Here is a 25,059-nt window from a genome sequence, read left to right on the forward strand (position 1 = left end):
TGGGGACATTGTTGATTGTCACGTCATGTTCGGATGTACATTGTGGACGCCGTCTTTGCTCCGCAGTAAGTCTTTGCTGTCGTCCAGCATTCTGTTTTTGTTTACTTTGCAGCCAGTTCATTTTTAGTTTCGTTCTGCATAGCCTTCCCTAAGCTTCAATGCCTTTTCTTAGGGGCACTCACCTTTTGTTTAGTTTTGGTTTAAGCATTAGACACCTTTTTACCTGCACGCTGCCTCCCGCTGTTTCTCACATCTACAAAGCAATTAGCCACCGGCTGCCACCTACTGATATGGAAGAGTATTACTCGGTTACTCTGCCGAGCTCTAGACAGCACCGACACTCAACAACAACACATCATTTGCAAACTATAATTACTGGTTTGCAAAAAACAATTTTTAACCCAAATAGGTGAAATTAGATAATCTCCCACCGCACACCAGATTGTATCTCACGGTGGTTGAAAAACACTTATGTAGACCACAAGGAAGTCTTTTACATTTAGAAAAAATATATAAACATATATATGAACAATATACGACAAATTATCTCAAACCACAACAAAACAATTGCAAATGAGCCGTCGGCCCCCGGACAGAGCGACTCCAAAACCAACAAAGGCTGCAACTGTCGAAAGAAACCTGATTGCCCTCTCAACGGGGGGTGCTTACAAACATCAGTTGTCTACCAATCTAAGGTAACACGCAAGGACATTAACACATCCGACACATATGTAGGATTAACCGAGGGAGAGTTTAAAACCAGATGGAACAATCACAAGGCTTCTTTCAGGAACAAAAACCTGCGGAATACCACAGAACTCAGCAAACACATTTGGGACCTCAAAGACAATAATGTTGAATATTCAATAACATGGCAAATTCTTGCATCCAGCACACCTTACAATAGTGGTAATAAAAGATGCAACCTATGCTTGAAAGAGAAACCGTTTATTATTTACCGTCCAGACCTGTCATCCCTCAACAAGCGCAGCGAAATTGTAACAGCATGCCGCCACAGACGGAAACACCTCCTAGGTAACACATGAGCCAATCACCACGCCCCTACGCCAGCCTGTACCCACCCACTCTGTGCCCTATATAAACCATGGTATGTGAATGCTCCCATTAAAATCTCCTGATGATTGAGGGAACCCCCCCTCATGAAACAGGCCTGTAGAGATGAAATAGTCTTGTGATTTTTTTTCCCACACACATACATATAAACATATATACATATATATATATATATATATATATATATATATATATATATATATATATATATATATATATATATATATGAGCCCTTTAATGCGCCTTATATTCCGGTGTGCCTTTTGTATGAAAATAGACCTGACTAGACCCGCTCATCGGCAGTGCGCCTTATAGTCCGGTGCGCCCTATAGTCCAGGAAAATACGGTAATACTTCAATCATTCATATTAAAGATATATAAAAAAAACAACACCGCTCATTTCCAATTTGAAAACTATTTGAAAGTTGGCCTTTCCATAAATCTGCGGGTGAACCTCTTCTAAACCCAAGAAGAGCCCCCGCCAGGCGGTGTGAGGACATTTCATTCCACATTTCATTTCCTGCACACTTGGCGGAAAGCGGGCGGCTCATATTCTCGACGCTCTAAGGCAAGACGCCGTCGTCAGGCCGAAGGTTGACCGGCCTCTCCATCACTTTATTTATGGGCCTTTCTTTATTACGCCGCTGAGTAGCGGAGCGGGGCTATTGCAAAGGAAAGCGGTGTGTGCCGGTTCTTTTGAGAACACGGGGGGGGGTCAGGCAAAGTCCAGCTGAAGACGCTCACGCAGCAAATAAAAAGAAATGAGAATAAAACATGTTTACATAACGAAGTCAGAGTCGAGACTAAATGGATGACTGACAGAATTGTTCTGCCGCACCATCAACTTCTCTGGGCCAAAGACCTTTAATCCACCAGCGCCTCATTTCATAACTGATCTGACTGGGACTGTAAATTGTTTTGCTTGTTTTCTTATTCATGCTTTTATTTGTTTCTGTATTTGTGTAGTTATAAGTACCGTTTTTTTCGGAGTATAAGTCGCACCGGCCGAAAATGCATAATAAAGAAGTAAAAAAAAAACATATATAAGTCGCACTGGAGTATAAGTCGCATTTTTTGGGGGAAATGTATTTGATAAAAGCCAACACCAAGAATAAACATTTGAAAGGCAATTTAAAATAAATAAAGGCTGAATAAGTGTACGTTATATGAGGCATAAATAACCAACTGGTATGTTAACGTAACATATTATGGTAAGAGTCGTTCAAATAACTATAACATATAGAACATGCTATACGTTTACCAAACAATCTGTCACTCCTAATCGCTAAATCCCATGAAATCTTATACGTCTAGTCTCTTACGTGAATGAGATCAATAATATTATTTGACATTTTACGCTAATGTGTTAATCATTTCACACATAAGTCGCTCCTGAGTATAAGTCGCACCCCCGGCCAAACTATGAAAACAACTGCGACTTATAGTCCGAAAAATACGGTACTCTGGTGCGACTTATATATGTTTTTTTTCCTTATTGATTATGCATTTTCGGCCGGTGCGACTTATACTCCGGAGATCGATTTATATTCCCAAGAAATGTGACTTATACTCTAGTGCGACTTATATATGTTTTTTCCTTCTTATTATGCATTTTCGGCCGATGCGACTTATTTCCCCAAAAAATGTGACTTACACTCTAGTGCGCCTTATATATGTTTTTTTCCTTCTTTAGTATGCATTTTCGGCCGGTGCGACTTATACTCCGGAGCGACTTATACTCTGGAGCGACTTATACTCCGGAGCGACTTATTTCCCCCAAAAAATGCGACTTATACTCTGGTGCGCCTTATATATGTTTTGTTTCCTTCTTCATTATGCATTTTCGGCCGGTGCGACTTACACTCCGGAGTGACTTATACTCCGGAGCGACTTATTTCCCTAAAAAAATGCGGCTTATACTCTAGTGCGACTTATATGTGTTTTGTTTCATTCTTCATTATGCATTTTCGGCCGGTGCGACTTATACTCCGAAGCGACTTATACTCCGGAGCGACTTATTTCCCCAAAAAATGCGACTTATACTCTAGTGCGACTTATATATGCTTTGTTTCCTTCTTTATTATGCATTTTCGGTCGGTGCGACTTATACTCCGGAGAGCGACTTATTTCCCCAAGAAATGTGACTTATATTCTAGTGCGACTTATATATGTTTTTTTCCTTCTTATTATGCATTTTCGGCCGATGCGACTTATTTCCCCAAAAAATGCGACTTACACTCTAGTGCGCCTTATATGTTTTTTTCCTTCTTTATTATGCATTTTCGGCCGGTGCGACTTATACTCCGGAGCGACTTATTTCCCCCCAAAAATGCGGCTTATACTCTATGTATGTTTTGTTTCCTTCTTCATTTTGCATTTTCGGCTGGTGCGACTTATACTCCGGAGCGACTTATTTCCCCCAAAAATGCGACTTATACTCCAGTGCGACTTATATCTGTTTTTCCCTTCCTTATTATGCATTTTCGGCCGGTGCGACTTATACTCCGGAGCGACTTATTTCCCCAAAAAATGTGACTTATACTCTAGTGCGACTTATAAATGTTTTTTTCCTTCTTATTATGCATTTTCGGCCGATGCGACTTATTTCCCCAAAAAATGCGACTTACACTCTCGTGCGCCTTATATATGTTTTTTTCCTTCTTTATTATGCATTTTCGGCCGGTGCGACTTATACTCCGGAGCGACTTATTTCCCCCCAAAAATGCGGCTTATACTCTAGTGCGACTTATATATGTTTTGTTTCCTTCTTTATTATGCATTTTCGGCCGGTGCGACTTATACTCCGGAGCAATTTATACTCCGGAGCGACTTATATTCCGGATCGACTTATTTCCCCAAACAATGTGACTTATACTCTAGTGCGACTTATATATGTTTTTTCCCTTCTTTATTATGCATTTTCGGCCGATGCGACTTATTTCCCCCAAAAATAAGACTTACACTCTAGTGCGCCTTATATATGTTTTTTTCCTTCTTTATTGTGCATTTTCGGCCGGTGCGACTTACATCCTGAGCGACTTATTTCCCCAAAGAATGCGACTTATACTCTAGTGCGACTTATATATGTTTTGTTTCCTTCTTTATTATGCATTTTCGGCCGGTGCGACTTATTAGCCCCCAAAAAATGCGGCTTATACTCTAGTGCGACTTATATATGTTTTGTTTCCTTCTTCATTGTGCATTTTCGGCCGGTGCGACTTATACTCCGGAGCGACTTATTTCCCCAAAGAATGCGACTTATACTCTAGTGCGACTTATATATGTTTTGTTTCCTTCTTTATTATGCATTTTTGGTCGGTGCGACTTATACTCCGAAGCGACTTATTTCCCCAAAGAATGCGACTTATACTCTAGTGCGACTTATATATGTTTTGTTTCCTTCTTTTTATGCATTTTCGGCCGATGCGCCTTATACTTCGGAGCGACTTATTTCCCCCCAAAAATGCGGCTTATACTCCAGTGCGACTTATATATGTTTTGTTTCCTTCTTTATTATGCATTTTCGGCCGGTGCGACTTATACTCCGGAGCGATTTATACTCCGGAGCGACTTATATTCCGGATCGACTTATTTCCCCAAAGAATGCGACTTACACTCTAGTGCGCCTTATATATATTTTTTTCCTTCTTTATTATGCATTTTCGGCCGGTGCGACTTATACTTTGGAGCGACTTATTTCCCCAAAGAATGCGACTTATACTCTAGTGTGACTTATATATGTTTTGTTTCCTTCTTTGTTATGCATTTTCGGCCGGTGCGCCTTATACTCCGGAGCGACTTATTTCCCCCAAAAATGCGGCTTATACTCTAGTGCAACGTATATATATATTTTTTTCCTTCTTTATTATGCATTTTCGGCCGGTGCGACTTATACTCTGGAGCGACTTATACCCTGGAGCGACTTATTCCCCCAGAAAATGCGACTTATACTCTAGTGCGACTTATATATGTTTTGTTTCCTTCTTTATTATGCATTTTTGGACGGTGCGACTTATACTTTGGAGCGACTTATTTCCCCAAAAAAATGACTTATACTCTAGTGCGACTATATATGTTTTTGTTCCTTCTTTATTATGCATTTTCGGCCGGTGCAACTCATATCCGGAGCGACTTATTTCCCCAAAGAATGCGACTTATACTCTAGTGCGACTTATATATGTTTTGTTTCCTTCTTTATTATGCATTTTCGGCCGGTGCGACTTATACTCCAGAGCGACTTATTTCCCCAAAGAATGCGCCTTATACTCCAATGCGCCTTATATATGTTTTTTTCCTTCTTTATTATGCATTTTCGGCCGGTGCGACTTATACTACGGAGCGACTTATTTCCCCCCAAAAATGTGACTTATACTCTAGTGCGACTTATTAATGTTTTGTTTCCTTCTTTATTATGCATTTTCGGCCAGTGCGACTTATACTCCGGAGCGACTTATTTCCCCCCAAAAATGGGACTTATACTCTGGTGCGCCTTATATATGTTTTGTTTCCTTCTTTATTATGCATTTTCGGCCGGTGCAACTTATACTCCGGAGCGACTTATTTCCCCAAAAAATGCGACTTATACTCTAGTGCGACTTATATATGTTTTGTTTCCTTCTTTATTATGCATTTTCGGCCGGTGCAACTTATACTCCGGAGCGACTTATTTCCCCAAAAAATGCGACTTATACTCTAGTGCGACTTATATATGTTTTGTTTCCTTCTTTATTATGCATTTTCGGCCGGTGCGACTTATACTTTGGAGCGACTTATTTCCCCAAAAATGCGACTTATACTCCAGTGCGACTATATTTGTTTTTTTTCCTTCTTTATTATGCATTTTCGGCCGGTGCGACTTATACTCCGGAGCGACTTATTTCCCCCAAAAATGCGCCTTATACTCTAGTGCGCCTTATATATGTTTTTTCCCTTCTTTATTATGCATTTTCAGCCGGTGCGACTTATGCTCCAGAGCGACTTATTTCCTCAAAAAATGCGGCTTATACTCTAGTGCGGCTTATACTCCGGAGCGACTTATTTCCCCCAAAAAAGCGACTTACACTCTAGTGCGACTTATATATGTTTTTTTCTTCTTTATTATGTATTTTCGGCCGGTGCGAATTATACTCCGGAGCAATTTATAGTCCGAAAAATACTTGTAATTGTACTGAGTTTGTGGACCCCAGGAAGACTAGTGGGTTGTTGTGGCAACCAGCTAATGGGGATCCTTAATAAAAATCAAAAATCAAATCAAACATGTTGGCTTTATACCCGCCTGAAAAAACCGTCAGCTGCACTGCACTATCGCTCGCGATCAAGTTCGTACCGGCGTAGTTGGTCTTGCGTCGCACGGTGAGGTTGACGTGACCCTGCTTGGCCGCCTGCTGCATCAGCTGCACCACCAGCTGGTGCGACTTGCCCACCACGGCGGTGCCGTCCACGCACACCAGCTCGTCGCCGGACCTCAGTCGTCCGTCCTCGTCCGCGGCGCCGTACTTGACGATGTGGCCGATGTAGATCTGAAATGACACGACGCACGTGGAATCTCACAGAATGTTTGTGAACTTCAGGTGGATTGAAACCTCTAAAGGCCTTAGTGGCCACATGCGTGGACAGCATCTTTTAGCTCTTATTTACAAAATTGTGTACACTACTGAATTGGGGTCTTATGGCCACTTATGTGGACACTTATACTGCCATCTGGTGGTGTCAGAAAAGTATAACATATAATGGAATTTGCAAAAAAAAAAAAGTTTAAAAATAATAATTAGCATGTGTCAGGTTCAAACACTGATGACATCTATTAAACAAGACAAGAGGCAAAGAATTCAACAGAGACAGAATTCAATTTGGACTCAATATTGAGGAGAGTCGTCTGTACGCTGTACCCTTGCACAGTATCTCAACACGCTCTACCAAAAGATTGCACGCCTCCATCTTTTATTTTGGACCCACATGGACACCGCTGTTTCCAAAGGACAAAGGTCGCAAAAAGTTCACAGAAAAAGGTCGTAAAATAGTTCAAAAAGAGGTCCATAAACTCAGTGGCCTAGTGGTTGGAGTGTCCGCCCTGAGATCGGTAGGTTGTGAGTTCAAACCCCGGCCGAGTCATACCAAAGACTATAAAAATGGGACCCATTACCTCCCTGCTTGGCACTCAGCATCAAGGGTTGGAATTGGGGGTTAAATCACCAAAAATGATTCCCGGGCGCGGCCACCGCTGCTGCCCACTGATCCCCTCACCTCCCAGGGGGTGATCAAGGGTGATGGGTCAAATGCAGAGAATAATCTCGCCACACCTAGTGTGTGTGTGACAATCATTGGTACTTTAACTTTAACATAAAATAGTTCAGAGAGAGTTCGTAAAATACTTCAAAAAGAGGTCAATAAAAATAGTTCAAAAAGAGTTTGTCTGGAAATTGGGCAGATCCTGCCATCTCTCCGCTTTGAAGTACTTGGGTTAGAACAATATCCTTCTGTTGATTACCATACATGAGAGAAAACAGGATTTAGATCCATCACATGTGGAGTTATGTACTTAACAAAAAAAGGTGAAATAATTGAAAACATGTTTTGTATTCTAGTTTCTTCAAACTAGCCACCCTTTGCTCTGATTACTGCTTTGCACACTCTTGGCATTCTCTCGATGAGCTTCAAGCACACCTGTGAAGTGAAAACCATTTCAGGTGACTACCTCTTGAAGCTCATGGAAAGAATACCAAGAGTGTGCAAAGCAGTAATCAGACCAAAGGGTGGCTATTTTGAAGAAACTAGAATATAAAACATGTTAATTATTTCGTTCATTCATAGTTTTGATGCCTTCAGTGACAATCTACAATGTAAATAGTCATGAAAATAAAGCAAACGCCTTGAATGAGAAGGTGTGGCCAAACTTTTGGCCTGTACTGTATGTGTACATCCATCCATTTTCTACCGCTTGTCCCTTTTTGGGGTCACGGGGGGCACTGGAGCCTATCTCAGCACCATATATTATATTAATTTAATGGCTATATAATTGTTATAACTGGATAATAAGAGTATGTCAAGGTAATCAAAGATATCAAACAGCTACAATGCACCAAACATGGGTAAGTGTGGAGAGAATGTTATACATTTTTCCCATCATGCATTGCAATGGATCTAAATCGGTGTAATCTTGTATTTTTTTTAATTTTTATTTATTAATAATATCCACAAAGTTTAGTGAGCCGTTTGTGTTGTGTGTGATCATGTTGACTTTTTGTGTTGGGTACGTTTTTTTGAGTAGGCAAGGTTGTTTGGATTGGGTCGTAGAGGTAAATGCTGTGCTGCTCCTTTGCTGACATGGTCATTGACCTTAATTACTCATGTTGTCCACAAGGTGGCGGCAAATTTAATTTAAAGTAATCAAAGATATCAAGCAGATAAGAGATTGTTGAGCATTTTTCCCATCATTCATTGTAATGGATCTAAATAGGTGTAATCTTGTATTTTTTTTAATGGTGCTTGGACGTTTTTTTTTTTTAACAATATCCACAGCCTTTTGTGTTGTGTGTGATCATGTTGACTTTTTGTGTTGGGTACATTTTGTTGAGTAGGCTAGGTTCTTTAGATTGGGTCGTAGAGGTAAATGCTGTGCTGCTCATGTGCTGACATGGTCATTGACCTTAATTACTCATGTTGTCCACATGGTGGCGGCAAATTTGCAGCAAATTTAATCCGGTAAAAGTAATCAAAGATATCAAGCAGCTAAGAGATTGTTGAGCATTTTTCCCATCATGCATTGCAATGGATCTAAATAGGTGTAATCTTGTATTTTTTTTAATGGTGCTTGGACGTTGTTTTTTTTTAACAATATCCACAGCCTTTTGTGTTGTGTGTGATCATGTTGACTTTTTGTGTTGGGTACGTTGTTTTGAGCAGGCAATGTTGTTTGGATTGGGTTGTAGAAGTAAATGCTGTGCTGCTCATGTGCTGACATGGTCATTGACCTTAATTACTCATGTTGTCCACAAGGTGGCGGCAAATTTGTAGCAAATTTAATTTAAAGTAATCAAAGATATCAAGCAGCTAAGAGATTGTTGAGCATTTTTCCCATCATGCATTGCAATGGATCTAAATAGGTGTAATCTTGAATTTTTTTTATGGTGCTTGGACATTTTTTTTAACAATATCCACAGCCTTTTGTGTTATGTGTGATCATGTTGACTTTTTGTGTTGGGTACATTTTGTTGAGTAGGCAAGGTTCTTTGGATTGGGTCGTAGAGGTAAATGCTGTGCTGCAATTCAGTACATAACTCCACATGTGTTCATTCATAGTTTTGATGCCTTCAATGACGATCTACAATGTAAATAGTCATGAAAATAAAGAAAACGCATTGAATGAGAAGGTGTGTCCAAACTTTTGGCCTGTACTGTGTATATAATGTTTATATTATTAATAATTAATATACATATATATGAAGAATATGGGAAAGTTTGACTCCTACCTTGTTTACTTACGAGACGACCTCCTTAAAGTTTTGTAATCAATCAGAAATTTCGCCAAACATGGATAAGTATGGAGAGTGTTTTGCATTTTTCCCATCGTGTTTTGTGATGGATTTCAATGGGTGTAATTTTGAGTTTTTATGGTGCATGGACCTTTTTTCTATAAAGTCCTCAAAGTTTGGTGAGCAGGTTGTGTTATGTGTGACCATGTCTGTTGACATTTTGTGTTGGTTGGATTGTTTAGTTGTTGTTTTGTTTTGCACCATGACTAGGGAAGGTTGTTTGCACACTAGAATAAAAAACACGTTTTTAATTATTCAACCTTTTCTTTTGTTAAGTACATAACTCCACATGTGTTCTTTCATAGTTTTGATGCCTTCAGTGACAATCTACAATGTAAATAGTCATGAAAATAAAGAAAACACATTGAATTAGAAGGTGTGTCTAAACTTTTGGCCTGTACTGTATAGTTAATGTTGGAATAATTGTTTGTAAGTTATCACAAAAGAAACGTTGTATTATGAGTGCTGTCTTTCGAGGCCTAACAAGAGGAAGAAGGCTCGTGAAACGCCACTGTGATTTCAACACGGACAGATGGCAGGATCTGCTCAACTTCCAGAGGAACTCTCTTTGAAGTGTTAAACTCTCTCTCTCTGAAGTATTTCACAAACTCTCTTCCAACTATTTGGTAACCGAGGTCAACGCTATTTACGACCCGCTGCCCTCTTGAAGTCCCTGTGGTCAGGAGACGGGAGGGGTTATCCATTGTCCTCCAACACCTGCCCCAGCTGGATCCAGGAAGAGCCCAAGCCCGAGAAATCCTCTTCTTGGACTTCAATGAGACCGAAAACAATGACTGTTTTACATACTTCCCATTTCTGCTGTGACATGTGTTGGTGCGTGAACATTGAACATCTGAATAAATGAGGAGACGAAAACCTTCTTCGTCAGAGCGTGGTGCAGGACTGTACAGAGAGTGCAGTGGCCATGTCTCTCCTCAATATTGAGTCCAAATTGAAATCTGTCTCTGTTTGATTCCTTGCCTTTGTCTTGTTTAATAGATGTCCTCAGTGTTTGAACGTGACAGTTAATAATAGCTAATGCTTGCTATCCAAATCGCTATCATCAGCAATCCAAAGCTAATGCATGTGCTAGGTACGTACGTAGTGTACGTCATTACGTCCTAGATCCTGCAAAGAGGGCGGCTTATACTGTGTAAAATACATTGGAAAGTTAGCGCCCTCTAGGCTTCTGTGTAAATGTTGCAAAAAGTCCCTTTAAGAGTATTTGGGAGGAGTTAGTCCAAAGTAAACGAGACAAAAGAAAGAGGGATGGACACTCACCGGCTCTCCTTCCTCGTTTCCTCCGAGAATTCTGAAGCCAAACCCTGATTCCTTCCTCCAGAGGAATATATCCTGCTCCTGGAAGTCTGGGACTGGAAGAATAGACAACATCATCATTAACAGTCCATTTAGTCCAAGAGATATTTTCTTTATTAGTATGACAACCCCATTTCAAAAACTCTCACGAGAGAAGGTTCCTTCATAACAATAACTGCCGAAATACCAATATCAGAATGGAAAAGACAGTAAAAGTTGCAGCAAAGGACTATATATAATTCAGCTGAGGGCTCGGGTCGTGGTCCTACGTCCGTAATAACAAAAAAAAAGCTTGGAATGTGTGTGTGGTATTGTATTTCTACCCTTCTTGAGACATCAACAAGGAAAAGTACCTTCCATGTGAAGACCGGTGAACAAGTTAGGACCGAAATCATGGTCCCAATACGGAAAAACCATTGTATCTAACAGAGAGCCAAATACTAGAGTCCGTGAACATTGCTCCAAAGTCAGGATTTTTGCTTGGTCTAATGTGCATACAAAAGTAAACATTGACAGGTGCAAAGGCAGCAATATATGATAAAACAAGACGGCAACTAAAGAAGGACTTCCCTATTCATCCCCGAAAAAACCTGCCAGGGGATTTTACGACTTCCGGTGCTATATGTAATTCAGCTGAGGGCTCGGGTCGTGGTCCTACGTCCGTAATAACAAAAAAAAAGCTTGGAATGTGAGCATGCGTGTGCGTGTTCTGGTATTTCTACCCTTCTTGAGACATCAACAAGGAAAAGTACCTTCCATGTGAGGACCGGTGAACAAGTTAGGACCGAAATCATGGTCCCAATACGGAAAAACCATTGTATCCAATAGAGAGCCAAATACTAGAGTCCGTGAACATTGCTCCAAAGTCAGGATTTTTGCTTGGTCTAATGTGCATACAAAAGTAAACATTGACAGGTGCAAAGGCAGCAATATATGATAAAACAAGACGGCAGCTAAAGAAGGACTTCCCTATTCATCCCCGAAAAAACCTGCCAGGTGATTTTACGACTTCCGGTGCTATATGTAATTCAGCTGAGGGCTTGGGTCATGGTCCTACGTCCGTAATAACAAAAAAAAGCTTGGAATGTGAGCATGCGTGTGCGTGTTCTGGTATTTCTACCCTTCTTGAGACATCAACAAGGAAAAGTACCTTCCATGTGAGGACCGGTGAACAAGTTAGGACCGAAATCATGGTCCCAATACGGAAGAACCATTGCATCTAACAGAGAGCCAAATACTAGAGTCCGTGAACATTGCTTCAAAGTCAGGATTTTTGCTTGGTCTAATGTGCATACAAAAGTAAACATTGACAGGTGCAAAGGCAGCAATATATGATAAAACAAGACGGCAACTAAAGAAGGACTTCCCTATTCATCCCCGAAAAAACCTGCCAGGGGATTTTACGACTTCCGGTGCTATATGTAATTCAGCTGAGGGCTCGGGTCATGGTCCTACTTCCGTAATAACAAAAAAAAGCTTGGAATGTGTGTGTGTTCTTGTATTTCTACCCTTCTTGAGACATCAACAAGGAAAACTACCTTCCATGTGAGGACCGGTGAACAAGTTAGGACCGAAATCATGGTCCCAATACGGAAAAACCATTGCATCTAACAGAGAACCAAATACTAGAGTCCGTGAACATTGCTACAAAGTCAGGATTTTTGGTTGGTTTAATGTGCATACAAAAGTAAACATTAGGGATGTCCGATAATATCGGACTGCCGATATTATCGTCCGATTAATGCTTTAAAATGTAATATCGGAAATTATCGGTATCGGTTTCAAAAAGTAAAATGTATGACTTTTTAAATCGCCGCTGTGTACACGGACGTAGGGAGAAGTAAAGAGCGCCAATAAACCTTAAAGGCACTGCCTTTGCGTGCCGGTCCCAGTCACATAATATTTACAGCTTTTCACACACACAAGTGAATGCAAAGCATACTTGGTCAACAGCCATACAGGTCACACTAAGGGTGGCCGTATAAACAACTTTAACACTGTTACAAATACGCGCCACACTGTGAACGCACACCAAACAAGAATGACAAACACATTTCGGGAGAACATCTGCACCGTAACCCAACATAAACACAACAGAACAAATACCCAGCAGCACTAACTCTTCCGGGACGCTACAATATAACCCCCCCAACTCAACCTCCTCATGCTCTCTCAGGGAGAGCATGTCCCAAATTCCAAGCTGCTGTTTTGAGGCATGTTAAAAAAAAATAAAGCACTTTGTGACTTCAATAATAAATATGGCAGTGCCATGTTGGCATTTTTTTTTCCCATAACTTGAGTTGATTTATTTTGGAAAACCTTGTTACATTGTTTAATGCATCCAGCGGGGCATCACAACAAAATTAGGCATAATAATGTGTTCATTCCACGACTGTATATATCGGTATCGGTTGATATCGGAATCGGTAATTAAGAGTTGGACAATATTGGATATCAACAAAAAAGCCATTATCGGACATCTCTAGTTTGTATAGTTGAAGAATTACGGTCATTAGAAAACATCACTGCACATCATAATGGCAGCTACACTTTCCATCTTAAAAATCTAAAAAAATGTATTTGGGAATGTCCAGCGGGTCCTTAATTTGCCCAAAGTCTGCTCTAAGGGCAGCCCTAACTGTAATGTGGCCCTTGACGAAAACAAGTGTGTAAACAAACCCACAACTGCTGACACTAGGGTCTGTTATTTGTCCGACGGTTGGGGACGTCTCTGCGCTGCTGACCTGTCTCCGCTCGGGATGGTCTCCTGCTGGCCCCACTATGGACTGGACTCTCACTATTATGTTAGATCCACTATGGACTGGACTCTCCCACTATTGTATTAGATCCACTATGGACTGGACTCTCACTATTATGTTAGATCCACTATGGACTGGACTCTCACTATTATGTTAGATCCACTATGGACTGGACTCTCACAATATTATGTTAGATCCACTATGGACTGGACTCTCACAATATTATGTTAGATCCACTATGGACTGGACTCTCACTATTATGTTAGATCCACTATGGACTGGACTCTCACTATTATGTTAGATCCACTATGGGCTGGACTCTCACTATTATGTTAGATCCACTATGGACTGGACTCTCACTATTATGTTAGATCCACTATGGACTGGACTATCACTATTATGTTAGATCCACTATGGACTGGACTCTCACAATATTATGTTAGATCCACTATGGACTGGACTCTCACACTATTATGTTAGATCCACTATGGACTGGACTCTCACTATTATGTTGGATCCACTATGGACTGGACACTCACTATTATGTTAGATCCACTATGGACTGGACTCTCACTATTATGTTAGATCCACTATGGACTGGACTCTCACTATTATGTTAGATCCACTATGGACTGGACTCTCACTATTATGTTAGATCCACTATGGACTGGACTCTCACTATTATGTTAGATCCACTATGGACTGGACTCTCACACTATTATGCTAGATCCACTATGGACTGGACTCTAACACTACTATGTTAGATCCACTATGGACTGGACTCTCACACTATTATGTTAGATCCACTATGGACTGGACTCTCACTATTATGTTAGATCCACTATGGACTGGACTCTCACAATATTATGTTAGATCCACTATGGACTGGACTCTCACACTATTATGTTAGATCCACTATGGACTGGACTCTCACTATTATGTTAGATCCACTATGGACTGGACTCTCACAATATTATGTTAGATCCACTATGGACTAGACTCTCCCACTATTATGTTATATCCACTATGGACTGGACTCTCACAATATTATGTTAGATCCACTATGGACTGGACTCTCACAATATTATGTTAGATCCACTATGGACTGGACTCTCACACTATTATGTTAGATCCACTATGGACTAGACTCTCCCAATATTATGTTAGATCCACTATGGACTGGACTCTCACTATTATGTTAGATCGACTATGGACTGGACTCTCACAATATTATGTTAGATCCACTATGGACTGGACTCTCACTATTATGTTAGATCCACTATGGACTAGACTCTCCCAATATTATGTTAGATCCACTAAGGACTGGACTCTCACAATATTATGTTGGATCCACTATGGACTGGACTCTCACAATATTATGTTAGATCCACTATGGACTGGACTCTCACACTATTATGTTAGATCCACTATGGACTGGACTCTCACACTATTATGCTAGATCCACTATGGACTGGGCTCTCACTATTATGTTAGATCCACTATGGACTGGACTCTCACACTATTATGTTAGATCCACTATGGACTGGACTCTCACTATAATGTTAGATCCACTATGGACTGGACTCTCACACTATTATGCTAGATCCACTATGTACTGGACTCTCACGATATTATGCTAGATCCACTATGGACTGGACTCTCACACTATTATGCTAGATCCACTATGGACTGGACTCTCACAATATTATGCTAGATCCACTATGGACTGGACTCTCACACTATTATGCTAGATCCACTATGAACTGGACTCTCACACCATTATGTTAGATCCTCTATGGACTGGACTCTCACACTATTATGTTAGATCCACTATGGACTGGACTCTCATACTATTATGTTAGATCCACTATGGACTGGACTCTCACACTATTATGTTAGATCCACTATGGACTGGACTCTCACAATATTATGTTAGATCCACTATGGACTGGACTCTCACTATTATGTTAGATCCACTATGGACTGAACTCTCACACTATTATGTTAGATCCACTATGGACTGGACTCTCACAATATTATGTTAAATCCACTATGGACTGGACTCTCACTATTATGTTAGATCCACTATGGACTGGACTCTCACACTATTATGTTAGATCCACTATGGACTGGACTCTCACTATTATGTTAGATCCAATATGGACTGGACTCTCACACGATTATGTTAGATCCACTATGGACTGGACTCTCACTATTATGTTAGATCCACTATGGACTGGACTCTCACTATTATGTTAGATCCACTATGGACTGGACTCTCACACTATTATGTTAGATCCACTATGGACTGGACTCTCACAGTATTATGTTAGATCCACTATGGACTGGACTCTCACACTATTATGTTAGATCCACTACCGACTGCACTCTCACACTATTATGTTAGATCCACTATGGACTGGACTCTCACTATGTTATGTTAGATCCACTATGAACTGGACTCTCACTATTATGTTAGATCCACTATGAACTGGACTCTCACACTATTATGTTAGATCGACTATGGACTGGACTCTCACTATTATGTTAGATCCACTATGGACTGGACTCTCACACTATTATGCTAAATCCACTATGGACTGGACTCTCACTATTATGTTAGATCCACTATGGACTGGACTCTCACACTATTATGTTAGATCCACTATGGACTGGACTCTCACTATGTTATGTTAGATCCACTATGAACTGGACTCTCACTATTATGTTAGATCCACTATGGACTGAACTCTCACACTATTATGCTAGATCCACTATGAACTGGACTCTCACACTATTATGTTAGATCGACTATGGACTGGACTCTCACTATTATGTTAGATCCACTATGGACTGGACTCTCACACTATTATGCTAAATCCACTATGGACTGGACTCTCACTATTATGTTAGATCCACTATGGACTGGACTCTCACACTATTATGTTAGATCCACTATGGACTGGACTCTCACTATTATGTTAAATCCACTATGGACTGGACTTTCACTATTATGTTAGATCCACTATGGACTGGACTCTCACACTATTATGTTGGATCCACTATGGACTGGACTCTTACTATTATGTTAAATCCACTATGGACTGGACTTTCACACTATTATGTTAGATCCACTATGGACTGGACTCTCACTATTATTATTATTACCATTGCACCGGTCGCCCGGTTTCTCATTGTTATCCCATTGGGTTGAGTTGTTCCTTGCCCTGATGTGGGATCTGAGCCGTTGTGGCTTGTGCAGCCCTTTGAGACACTCGTGATTTAGGGCTATATAAGTAAACATTGATTGATTGATTGATAGTTGTGCAATGAAATTAAAAAAGGGTATCCTAATAACCAATTAGCCGTTCGAAGTGATTAACCTGGATTATCTTCCATACCGAGAGACTGATGCGGAAGGAATTTGCAAAAGATGACGATCCTTTATTTAAAATCATCCCAATTAATTATGCCAAAAGTCTGATTGAATGGGCTTTTTCTTTGGAAAAGGACATCATTGGCAAGTCATTGTGAGCGGCGGTGCATGAATGCATTTGTGTAGTCACAGCTGAGCACACCTCCGATTGGCAAAGCCATTTCCTTGCCAAGGTCACTAAAGCCACTAAGAGGCGGGAGGGGGGAGGGGGGTGTGGGGGTGTGACATAAAGCACAAGCACGCTGCTTCCAATCCCTTCAGATGACAGCTAAAATCCCAGCGGAGTGCAGGCTATCTCTTCCCATCCATCGCCAAAAGCCACCGTGGCGCAGAGGCGGAGTCAAAAGCTAATCGTCACAATCTGCGCCCGGTAATTGCCGGGGGGTCAACTCTGCAGTTACACCTCGCTCTGTCCATGATCCACGGCTCCGATCCTGTCGTATTTTACGCTAACTGAGGAAGAGTGGGAGCGCAGAAAATATTGATAGTGAACGTGTCACAACTAGAGATGTCCGATAATGGCTTTTTTGCCGATATTGTCCAACTCTTACTTACCAGTTCCGATATCAACCGATACCGATATATACAATCGTGGAATGAACACATTATTATGCCTGATTTTTTTGTGATGCCCTGCTGGATGCATTAAACAATGTAACAAGGTTTTCCAAAAAAAAAAAAAACGTCCCGGAAGCGTCCCGGAAGAGTTAGTGCTGCAAGGGATTCTGGGTATTTGTTCTGTTGTGTTTATGTTGTGTTACGGTGCGGATGTTCTCCCGAAGGCAGCACGGTGGCAGAGGGGTTAGTGCATCTGCCTCACAATACGAAGGTCCTGAGTAGTCTTGGGATCTTTCTGTGTGGAGTTTGCATGTTCTCCCCGTGACCGCGTGGGTTCCCTCCGGGTACTCCGGCTTCCTCCCACCTCCAAAGACATGCACCTGGGGATAAGTTGATTGGCAACACTAAATTGGCCCTAGTGTGTGGATGTGACTGTGAATGTTGTCTGTCTATCTGTGTTGGCCCTGCGATGAGGTGGCGACTTGTCCAGGGTGTACCCCGCCTTCCGCCCGATTGTAGCTGAGATAGGCTCCAGCGCCCCCCCGCGACCCCAAAGGGAATAAGCGGTAGAAAATGGATGGATGGATGTTCTCCCGAAATGTGTTTGTCATTCTTGTTTGGTGTGGGTTCACAGTGTGGCGCATATTTGTAACAGTGTTAAAGTTGTTTAAATACCATGGTCCGTAAACCAGGCACGGGTAGATTTTGCGCTGTGTGCAGGCGCCAAGTCCTGTTGGAACTTGAAATCTCCATCTCCATAGAGCAGGTCAGCAGCAGGAAGCATGAAGTGCTCTAAAACTTGCTGGTAGACGGCTGCGTTGACCCTGGATCTCAGGAAACAGAGTGGACCGACACCAGCAGATGACATGGCACCCCAAACCATCACTGATGGTGGAAACTTTACACTAGACTTCAGGCAACGTGGATCCTGTGCCTCTCCTGTCTTCCTCCAGACTCTGGGACCTCGATTTCCAAAGGAAATGCAAAATTTGCATGGTTGGGTGATGGTTTGGGGTGCCATGTCATCTGCTGGTGTCGGTCCACTCTGTTTCCTGAGATCCAGGGTCAACGCAGCCGTCTACCAGCAAGTTTTAGAGCACTTCATGCTTCCTGCTGCTGACCTGCTCTATGGAGATGGAGATTTCAAGTTCCAACAGGACTTGGCGCCTGCACACAGCGCAAAATCTACCCGTGCCTGGTTTACGGACCATGGTATTTCTGTTCTAAATTGGCCCGCCAACTCCCCTGACCTTAGCCCCATAGAAAATCTGTGGGGTATTGTGAAAAGGAAGATGCAGAATGCCAGACCCAAAAACGCAGAAGAGTTGAAGGCCACTATCAGAGCAACCTGGGCTCTCATAACACCTGAGCAGTGCCAGAAACTCATCGACTCCATGCCACGCCGCATTAACGCAGTAATTGAGGCAAAAGGAGCTCCAACCAAGTATTGAGTATTGTACATGCTCATATTTTTCATTTTCATACTTTTCAGTTGGCCAACATTTCTAAAAATCCCTTTTTTGTATTAGCCTTAAGTAATATTCTAATTTTGTGACACACGGAATTTTGGATTTTCATTTGTTGCCACTTCAAATCATCAAAATTAAATGAAATAAACATTTGAATGCATCAGTCTGTGTGCAATGAATAAATATAATGTACAAGTTACACCTTTTGAATGCAATTACTGAAATAAATCAAGTTTTTCAAAATATTCTAATTTACTGGCTTTTACCTGTATATATATATATATATATATATATATATATATATATATATATATATATATATATATATATATATATATATATATATATATATATATATATAAATAAAAGAAATACTTGAATTTCAGTGTTCATTTATTGACACATATACACACACATAACACTCATCTACTCATTGTTGAGTTAAGGGTTGAATTGTCCATCCTTGTTCTATTCTCTTGTCACTATCTTTCTAACCATGCTGAACACCCTCTCTGATGATGCATTGCTGTGTGGCACGCACAAAAGTGCTTTCATCAAATGCACTAGATGGCAGTATTGTCCTGTTTAAGAGTGTCACAACATTGCTGTTTACGGCAGACGGACTGCTTTACTGTAGACGTTCTTTATATTGTGGGAAAGCGGACTCAGGTCCGCATGGAGCTGGAGGGGGCGTGGCCTCCAGCTCCGCCTGAATTTCGGGAGATTTTCGGGAGAAAATTTGTCTCCGGGAGGTTTTCGGGAGAGGCGCTGAATTTCGGGAGTCTCCCGGAAAATCCGGGAGGGTTGGCAAGTATGCTTGTAAGTACTCTGTGATTGTGCGCTGCCGAACACGCTCCTCTGCTCGTAAACCCAACAATGTCACGACGCGCCGTCATGCCAGTTAAAAAACATAATAATAATAAATTGTGAACTGGTACTTTTCAAACAGAGTTCAGTACTACAATACTATACTAGTACCGGTATACCGTACAACCCTAATGCGACAAATGTTGATTCAAAACAGGAAATTATTTGATTCTTCCACAAAACAAGTCAGTCTTCTTTATGCCTTTCATGGCATGAATAAATGTATTTTCCTCAGCAAAGGCTTGAGCCCAACAGGGTGCATATTGCACAGTTTTTGGGACAAAAGTTGAATGGCGTGAGGGAGCTGAGGATTTAATCCTGCTGTGACAGGCAGGTCAACTACTTCTGTCACTACAGTTTTCCTCAACATGGTTTTTTTGTCTCTCTGTTACTTCCCGATTGTTTTTTGTTTATCATTTGGGCTTTCTTTGCTGACCTATTTTTTTTTCCCTTAAAATTAATTTTTGGACAGGATTGTAGATATAAATTGTACGAGTGTAAAAAAATATATATAAATATTTTTTTTTATCTGTCCTGTCCAGCCACTCAAGCAAATCATATTGTTGATGTCGATGCCACAATTCCTATTCATCCCGATTCTAAATAGATTCATAATTTTCAAAATAATAATTTTCGATTTTAAAAAAATGTACCGTATTTTTCAGAGTATAAGTCGCTCCAGAGTATAAGTCGCACCGGCCGAAAATGCATAATAAAGAAGGAAAAAAACATATATAAGTCGCATTTTTTGGGGAAATGTATTTGATAAAAGCCAACAGCAAGAATAGACATTTGAAAGGCAATTTTAAATAAATAAAGGCTGAATAAGTGTACGTTATATGAGGCATAAATAACCAACTGGTATGTTAACGTAACATATTATGGTAAGAGTCATTCAAATAACTATAACATATAGAACATGCTATACGTTTACCAAACAATCTGTCACTCCTAATCGCTAAATCCCACGAAATCTTATACGTCTAGTCTCTTACGTGAATGAGATCAATAATATTATTTGATATTTTACGCTAATGTGTTAATCATTTCACACATAAGTCGCTCCTGAGTATAAGTCGCACCCTCGGCCAAACTATGAAAAAAAATGCGACTTATAGTCCGAAAAATACGGTACTCTAGTGCGACTTATGTATGTTTTTTTTCCTTCCTTATTATGCATTTTCGGCCGGTGCGACTTATACTCCGGAGCGACTTATTTCCCCCAAAAGATGCGGCTTATACTCTAGTGCGACTTATATATGTTTTGTTTTCTTCTTCATTATGCATTTTCGGCCGGTGCGACTTATACTCCGGGGCGACTTATTTCCCCCCAAAAATGCCGCTTATACTCTAGTGCGGCTTATATATGTTTTGTTTCCTTCTTCATTATGCATTTTCGGCCGGTGCGACTTATACTCCGGAGAGCGACTTATTTCCCCAAAAATGCGGCTTATACTCTAGTGCGACTTATATATGTTTTGTTTCCTTCTTCATTGTGCATTTTCAGCCGGTGCGACTTATACTCCGGGGCGACTTATTTCCCCCAAAAATGCGGCTTATACTCTAGTGCGACTTATATATGTTTTGTTTCCTTCTTTATTATGCATTTTCGGCCGGTGCGACTTATACTCCGGAGAGCGACTTATTTCCCCAAGAAATGTGACTTATACTCTAGTGCGACTTATATATGTTTTTTTCCTTCTTTATTATGCATTTTCGGCCGGTGCGACTTAATACTCCGGAGCGACTTATTTCCCCCCAAAAATGCGGCTTATACTCTAGTGCAACTTATATATGTTTTGTTTCCTTCTTCATTATGCATTTTCGGCCGGTGCGACTTATACTCCGGGGTGACTTATTTCCCCCCAAAAATGCGGCTTATACTCTAGTGAAAATTCAAGCATGTTCTAACTTGAAAATGCAACTTTGATCTAGGGTTGTCCTGATACCAATATTTTGGTACCTGTACCAAAATGTATTTCGCTACTTTTCTAAATAAAGGGGACCACAAAAATGGCATTATTGGCTTTTTTTTAAACAAAAAATCTTATGTTACATGAAACATATGTTTATTATTGCAATGTTGTCCTTAAATAAAATAGTGAACATACTAGACAACTTGTCTTTTAGTAGTAAGTAAACAAACAAAGACTCCTAATTAGTCGTATGCAGTAACATATTGTGTCATTTATACACCTATTATTTTGTCTACATTATTAAGGACAAGCTGTAAAAATTGATTATTAATCTACTTGTTCATTTACTGTTAATATCTGCTTATTTTCTGTTTCAACATGTTCTATCTACACTTCTGTTAAAATGAAATCATCACTTATTCTTCTCTTCTTTGATACTTTACATTAGTTTTGGATGATACCACACATTTAGGTATCGATCCGATACCAAGTAGTTACAGGATCATAAAGGGACATATTTCCTGAGTTTATAAACATAATATGAATTTTAAAAAAGGAAAAAAAGATGTTGTGACGATAAAAAATATTGATGTAATCATAGTAGTATCGACTAGATACATTATTGTACTTGGTATCATTACAGTGGATGTCAGGTGTAGATCCAACCATGGCATTTGTTTTTTTTAAACCGAAATAGCTTTTGTTAGTGGTGACGCCGGTGAGATATTGTATCCTCCTATGCATGTTTAGCTATTCCTCGTCCTGCAGTGATAATGATAAAGTAATAAACTCACTTCTTAATCGACTCGTTACCCCCAAGAATCGACTCGTGTGGTGCCCAAAGATTCACAGCCCTAATTATAATTAATAATTGACTCTTAGTTTTGCATATTTTGTCTGTTCTGCCAGAACAGACAAAAAAATTAGGCCCTCTTTTCATGTTCCTCCTGGTCTTAATAACAGAAGACTTTGACAAGCGATGCCTTCCAAACTGATTACATGTTCAGGTTTCTTAGCCCTTGAAGAATGTTGCTTCTTCTCCTCCAATTTTTTTTTTGGGGGGGGGGCGAGATCTAAGAGTTTTTTTTAATTAGAAGTTTCGCCGTGCTTTGGTAAGACAAGGGAGAGGCAGACATGCGACTGCTGACATTATTGAAATTAAATATATATATATCCATGGATCTGGAAAGTCAAGTCTGGTGTGAAAGTGTCTATGAAGTCCATTAATTGGCTCTCAATAGCCCCGTTAATTAAACAGCATTTTCATGTTTTCCAAGTACACATCAGTGTTGCCCATACTTCCATTTATTTGTGGCGGGTCGATTTGAGGCTATTTGTGACCTATTATCGGTGTTGGGACTAACGCCGTTACTTTCGGCGGTAAATAGTAATCTAACGCGTTATTTTTTATATTCAGTAACTCAGTTACCGTTACAACATGATGCGTTACTGCGTTATTTTACGTGACTTATACTCATACTTGCCAACCTTGAGACCTCCGATTTCGGGAGGTGGGGGGAGGGGGTAGGGGTGGGCGTGGCTAAAAGGAGAGGAGTATATTTACAGCTAGAATTCTAGAAGTATTTCATATATATATATATATATATATATATATATATATATATATATATATATATATATATATATATATATATATATATATAAAAATACTTGACGTTCAGTGAATTCTAGCTATATATATATATATATTTTTTTTTTATTTTTTTTAATTTTTTTTTTATTATATATATTCAACCCTTAACTCAACAATGAGTAGATGAGTGTTATGTGTGTGTATATGTGTAAATAAATGAACACTGAAATTCAAGTATTTATTTTATATATATATATATATATATAAATATATAAAATTAACCCTTAACTCAACAATGAGTAGATGAGTGTTATGTGTGTGTATATGTGTAAATAAATGAACACTGAAATTCAAGTATTTATTTTATATATTTATATATATATATATATATATATATAAATATATAAAATTATATATATATATATATATATATAAATATATAAAATAAATACTTGAATTTCAGTGTTCATTTATTTACACATATACACACACATAACACTCATCTACTCATTGTTGAGTTAAGGGTTGAATTGTCCATCCTTGTTCTATTCTCTGTCACTATTTTTCGAACCATGCTGAACACCCTCTCTGATGATGCATTGCTGTGTGGCACGCACAAAAGTGCTTCCATCAAATGCACTAGATGGCAGTATTGTCCTGTTTAAGAGTGTCACAACATTGCTGTTTACGGCAGACGAACTGCTTTACGGTATACAACAAAGTGACTGCTGTTGTTGTGTGTTGTTACCGCGCTGGGAGGATGTTAATGAAACTGCTTAACAATAAACACACATAAGAAACCAAGAACTCGCCCTCCATCATTCTACAGTTATAACGTGATTGGGCAGGTACGCTTTTTTATATTGTGGAGGACCTGAGTCCGCCTGAATTTCGGGAGATTTTCGGGAGAAAATTTGTCCCGGGAGGTTTTCGGGAGAGGCGCTGAATTGCGGGAGTCTCCCGGAAAATCCGGGAGGGTTGGCAAATATGCTTATACTCCAGTGCGACTTATATATGTTTTTTTCCTTCTTTATTGTGCATTTTCGGCTGGTGCGACTTATACTCCGGAGCGACTTATACTCCGAAAAATACGGTACACGTTTGTGTACTTATGGACTAAGTACATCATATCAAAAGATGATTCTTAGTTTTTATTCTAATTAGGGTCCAATAAGCCCAAATAGCAAAGAGAAATAAAAAAAAGCATGTAAACAAACAGCTTGGGCCTTAAGAGGTTAATTAATGTGCCTTATAACCCGGTGCACCTTATATATGTAAATAGACCTGACTAGACCCACTCATCGGCAGTGCGTCTTATGGTCCGAAAAACACGGTAATATAAATATGTTTGCTTTTTTTTTTTTGGCAAGGTGAAATATGAAGCTAGAACTAGGACATTTTAACATTAATGTTTGGAGTCCCACTGGGTTGTGAGTTTTTCCTTGCCCTTATGTGGGCTCTGAACCGAGGATGTCGTTGTGGCTTGTGCAGCCCTTTGAGACACTCGTGGTTTAGGGCTATATAAGTAAACATTGATT

General features: G+C 40.0%; 1 protein-coding gene across 6 annotated transcripts in view; it reads right to left on the reverse strand.

The window, feature by feature from the left end:
* Positions 1–25,059, reverse strand: part of magi1b (membrane associated guanylate kinase, WW and PDZ domain containing 1b) — a 497,598-nt gene that overhangs the window by 54,850 nt on the left and 417,689 nt on the right. For all 6 annotated transcript variants that reach the window (XM_061932500.1, XM_061932501.1, XM_061932499.1 and 3 more), the window contains 2 exons: positions 10,887–10,978; positions 6,401–6,593 (listed from right to left, as the gene is read on the reverse strand). In XM_061932500.1, coding sequence (XP_061788484.1) covers positions 6,401–6,593; positions 10,887–10,978 — 285 coding nt within the window. The remainder of the gene's footprint in view (positions 1–6,400; positions 6,594–10,886; positions 10,979–25,059) is intronic.

This window comes from Nerophis lumbriciformis, linkage group LG38 (assembly GCF_033978685.3).
Source record: "Nerophis lumbriciformis linkage group LG38, RoL_Nlum_v2.1, whole genome shotgun sequence".
Taxonomy (NCBI): Eukaryota; Metazoa; Chordata; class Actinopteri; order Syngnathiformes; family Syngnathidae; genus Nerophis; species Nerophis lumbriciformis.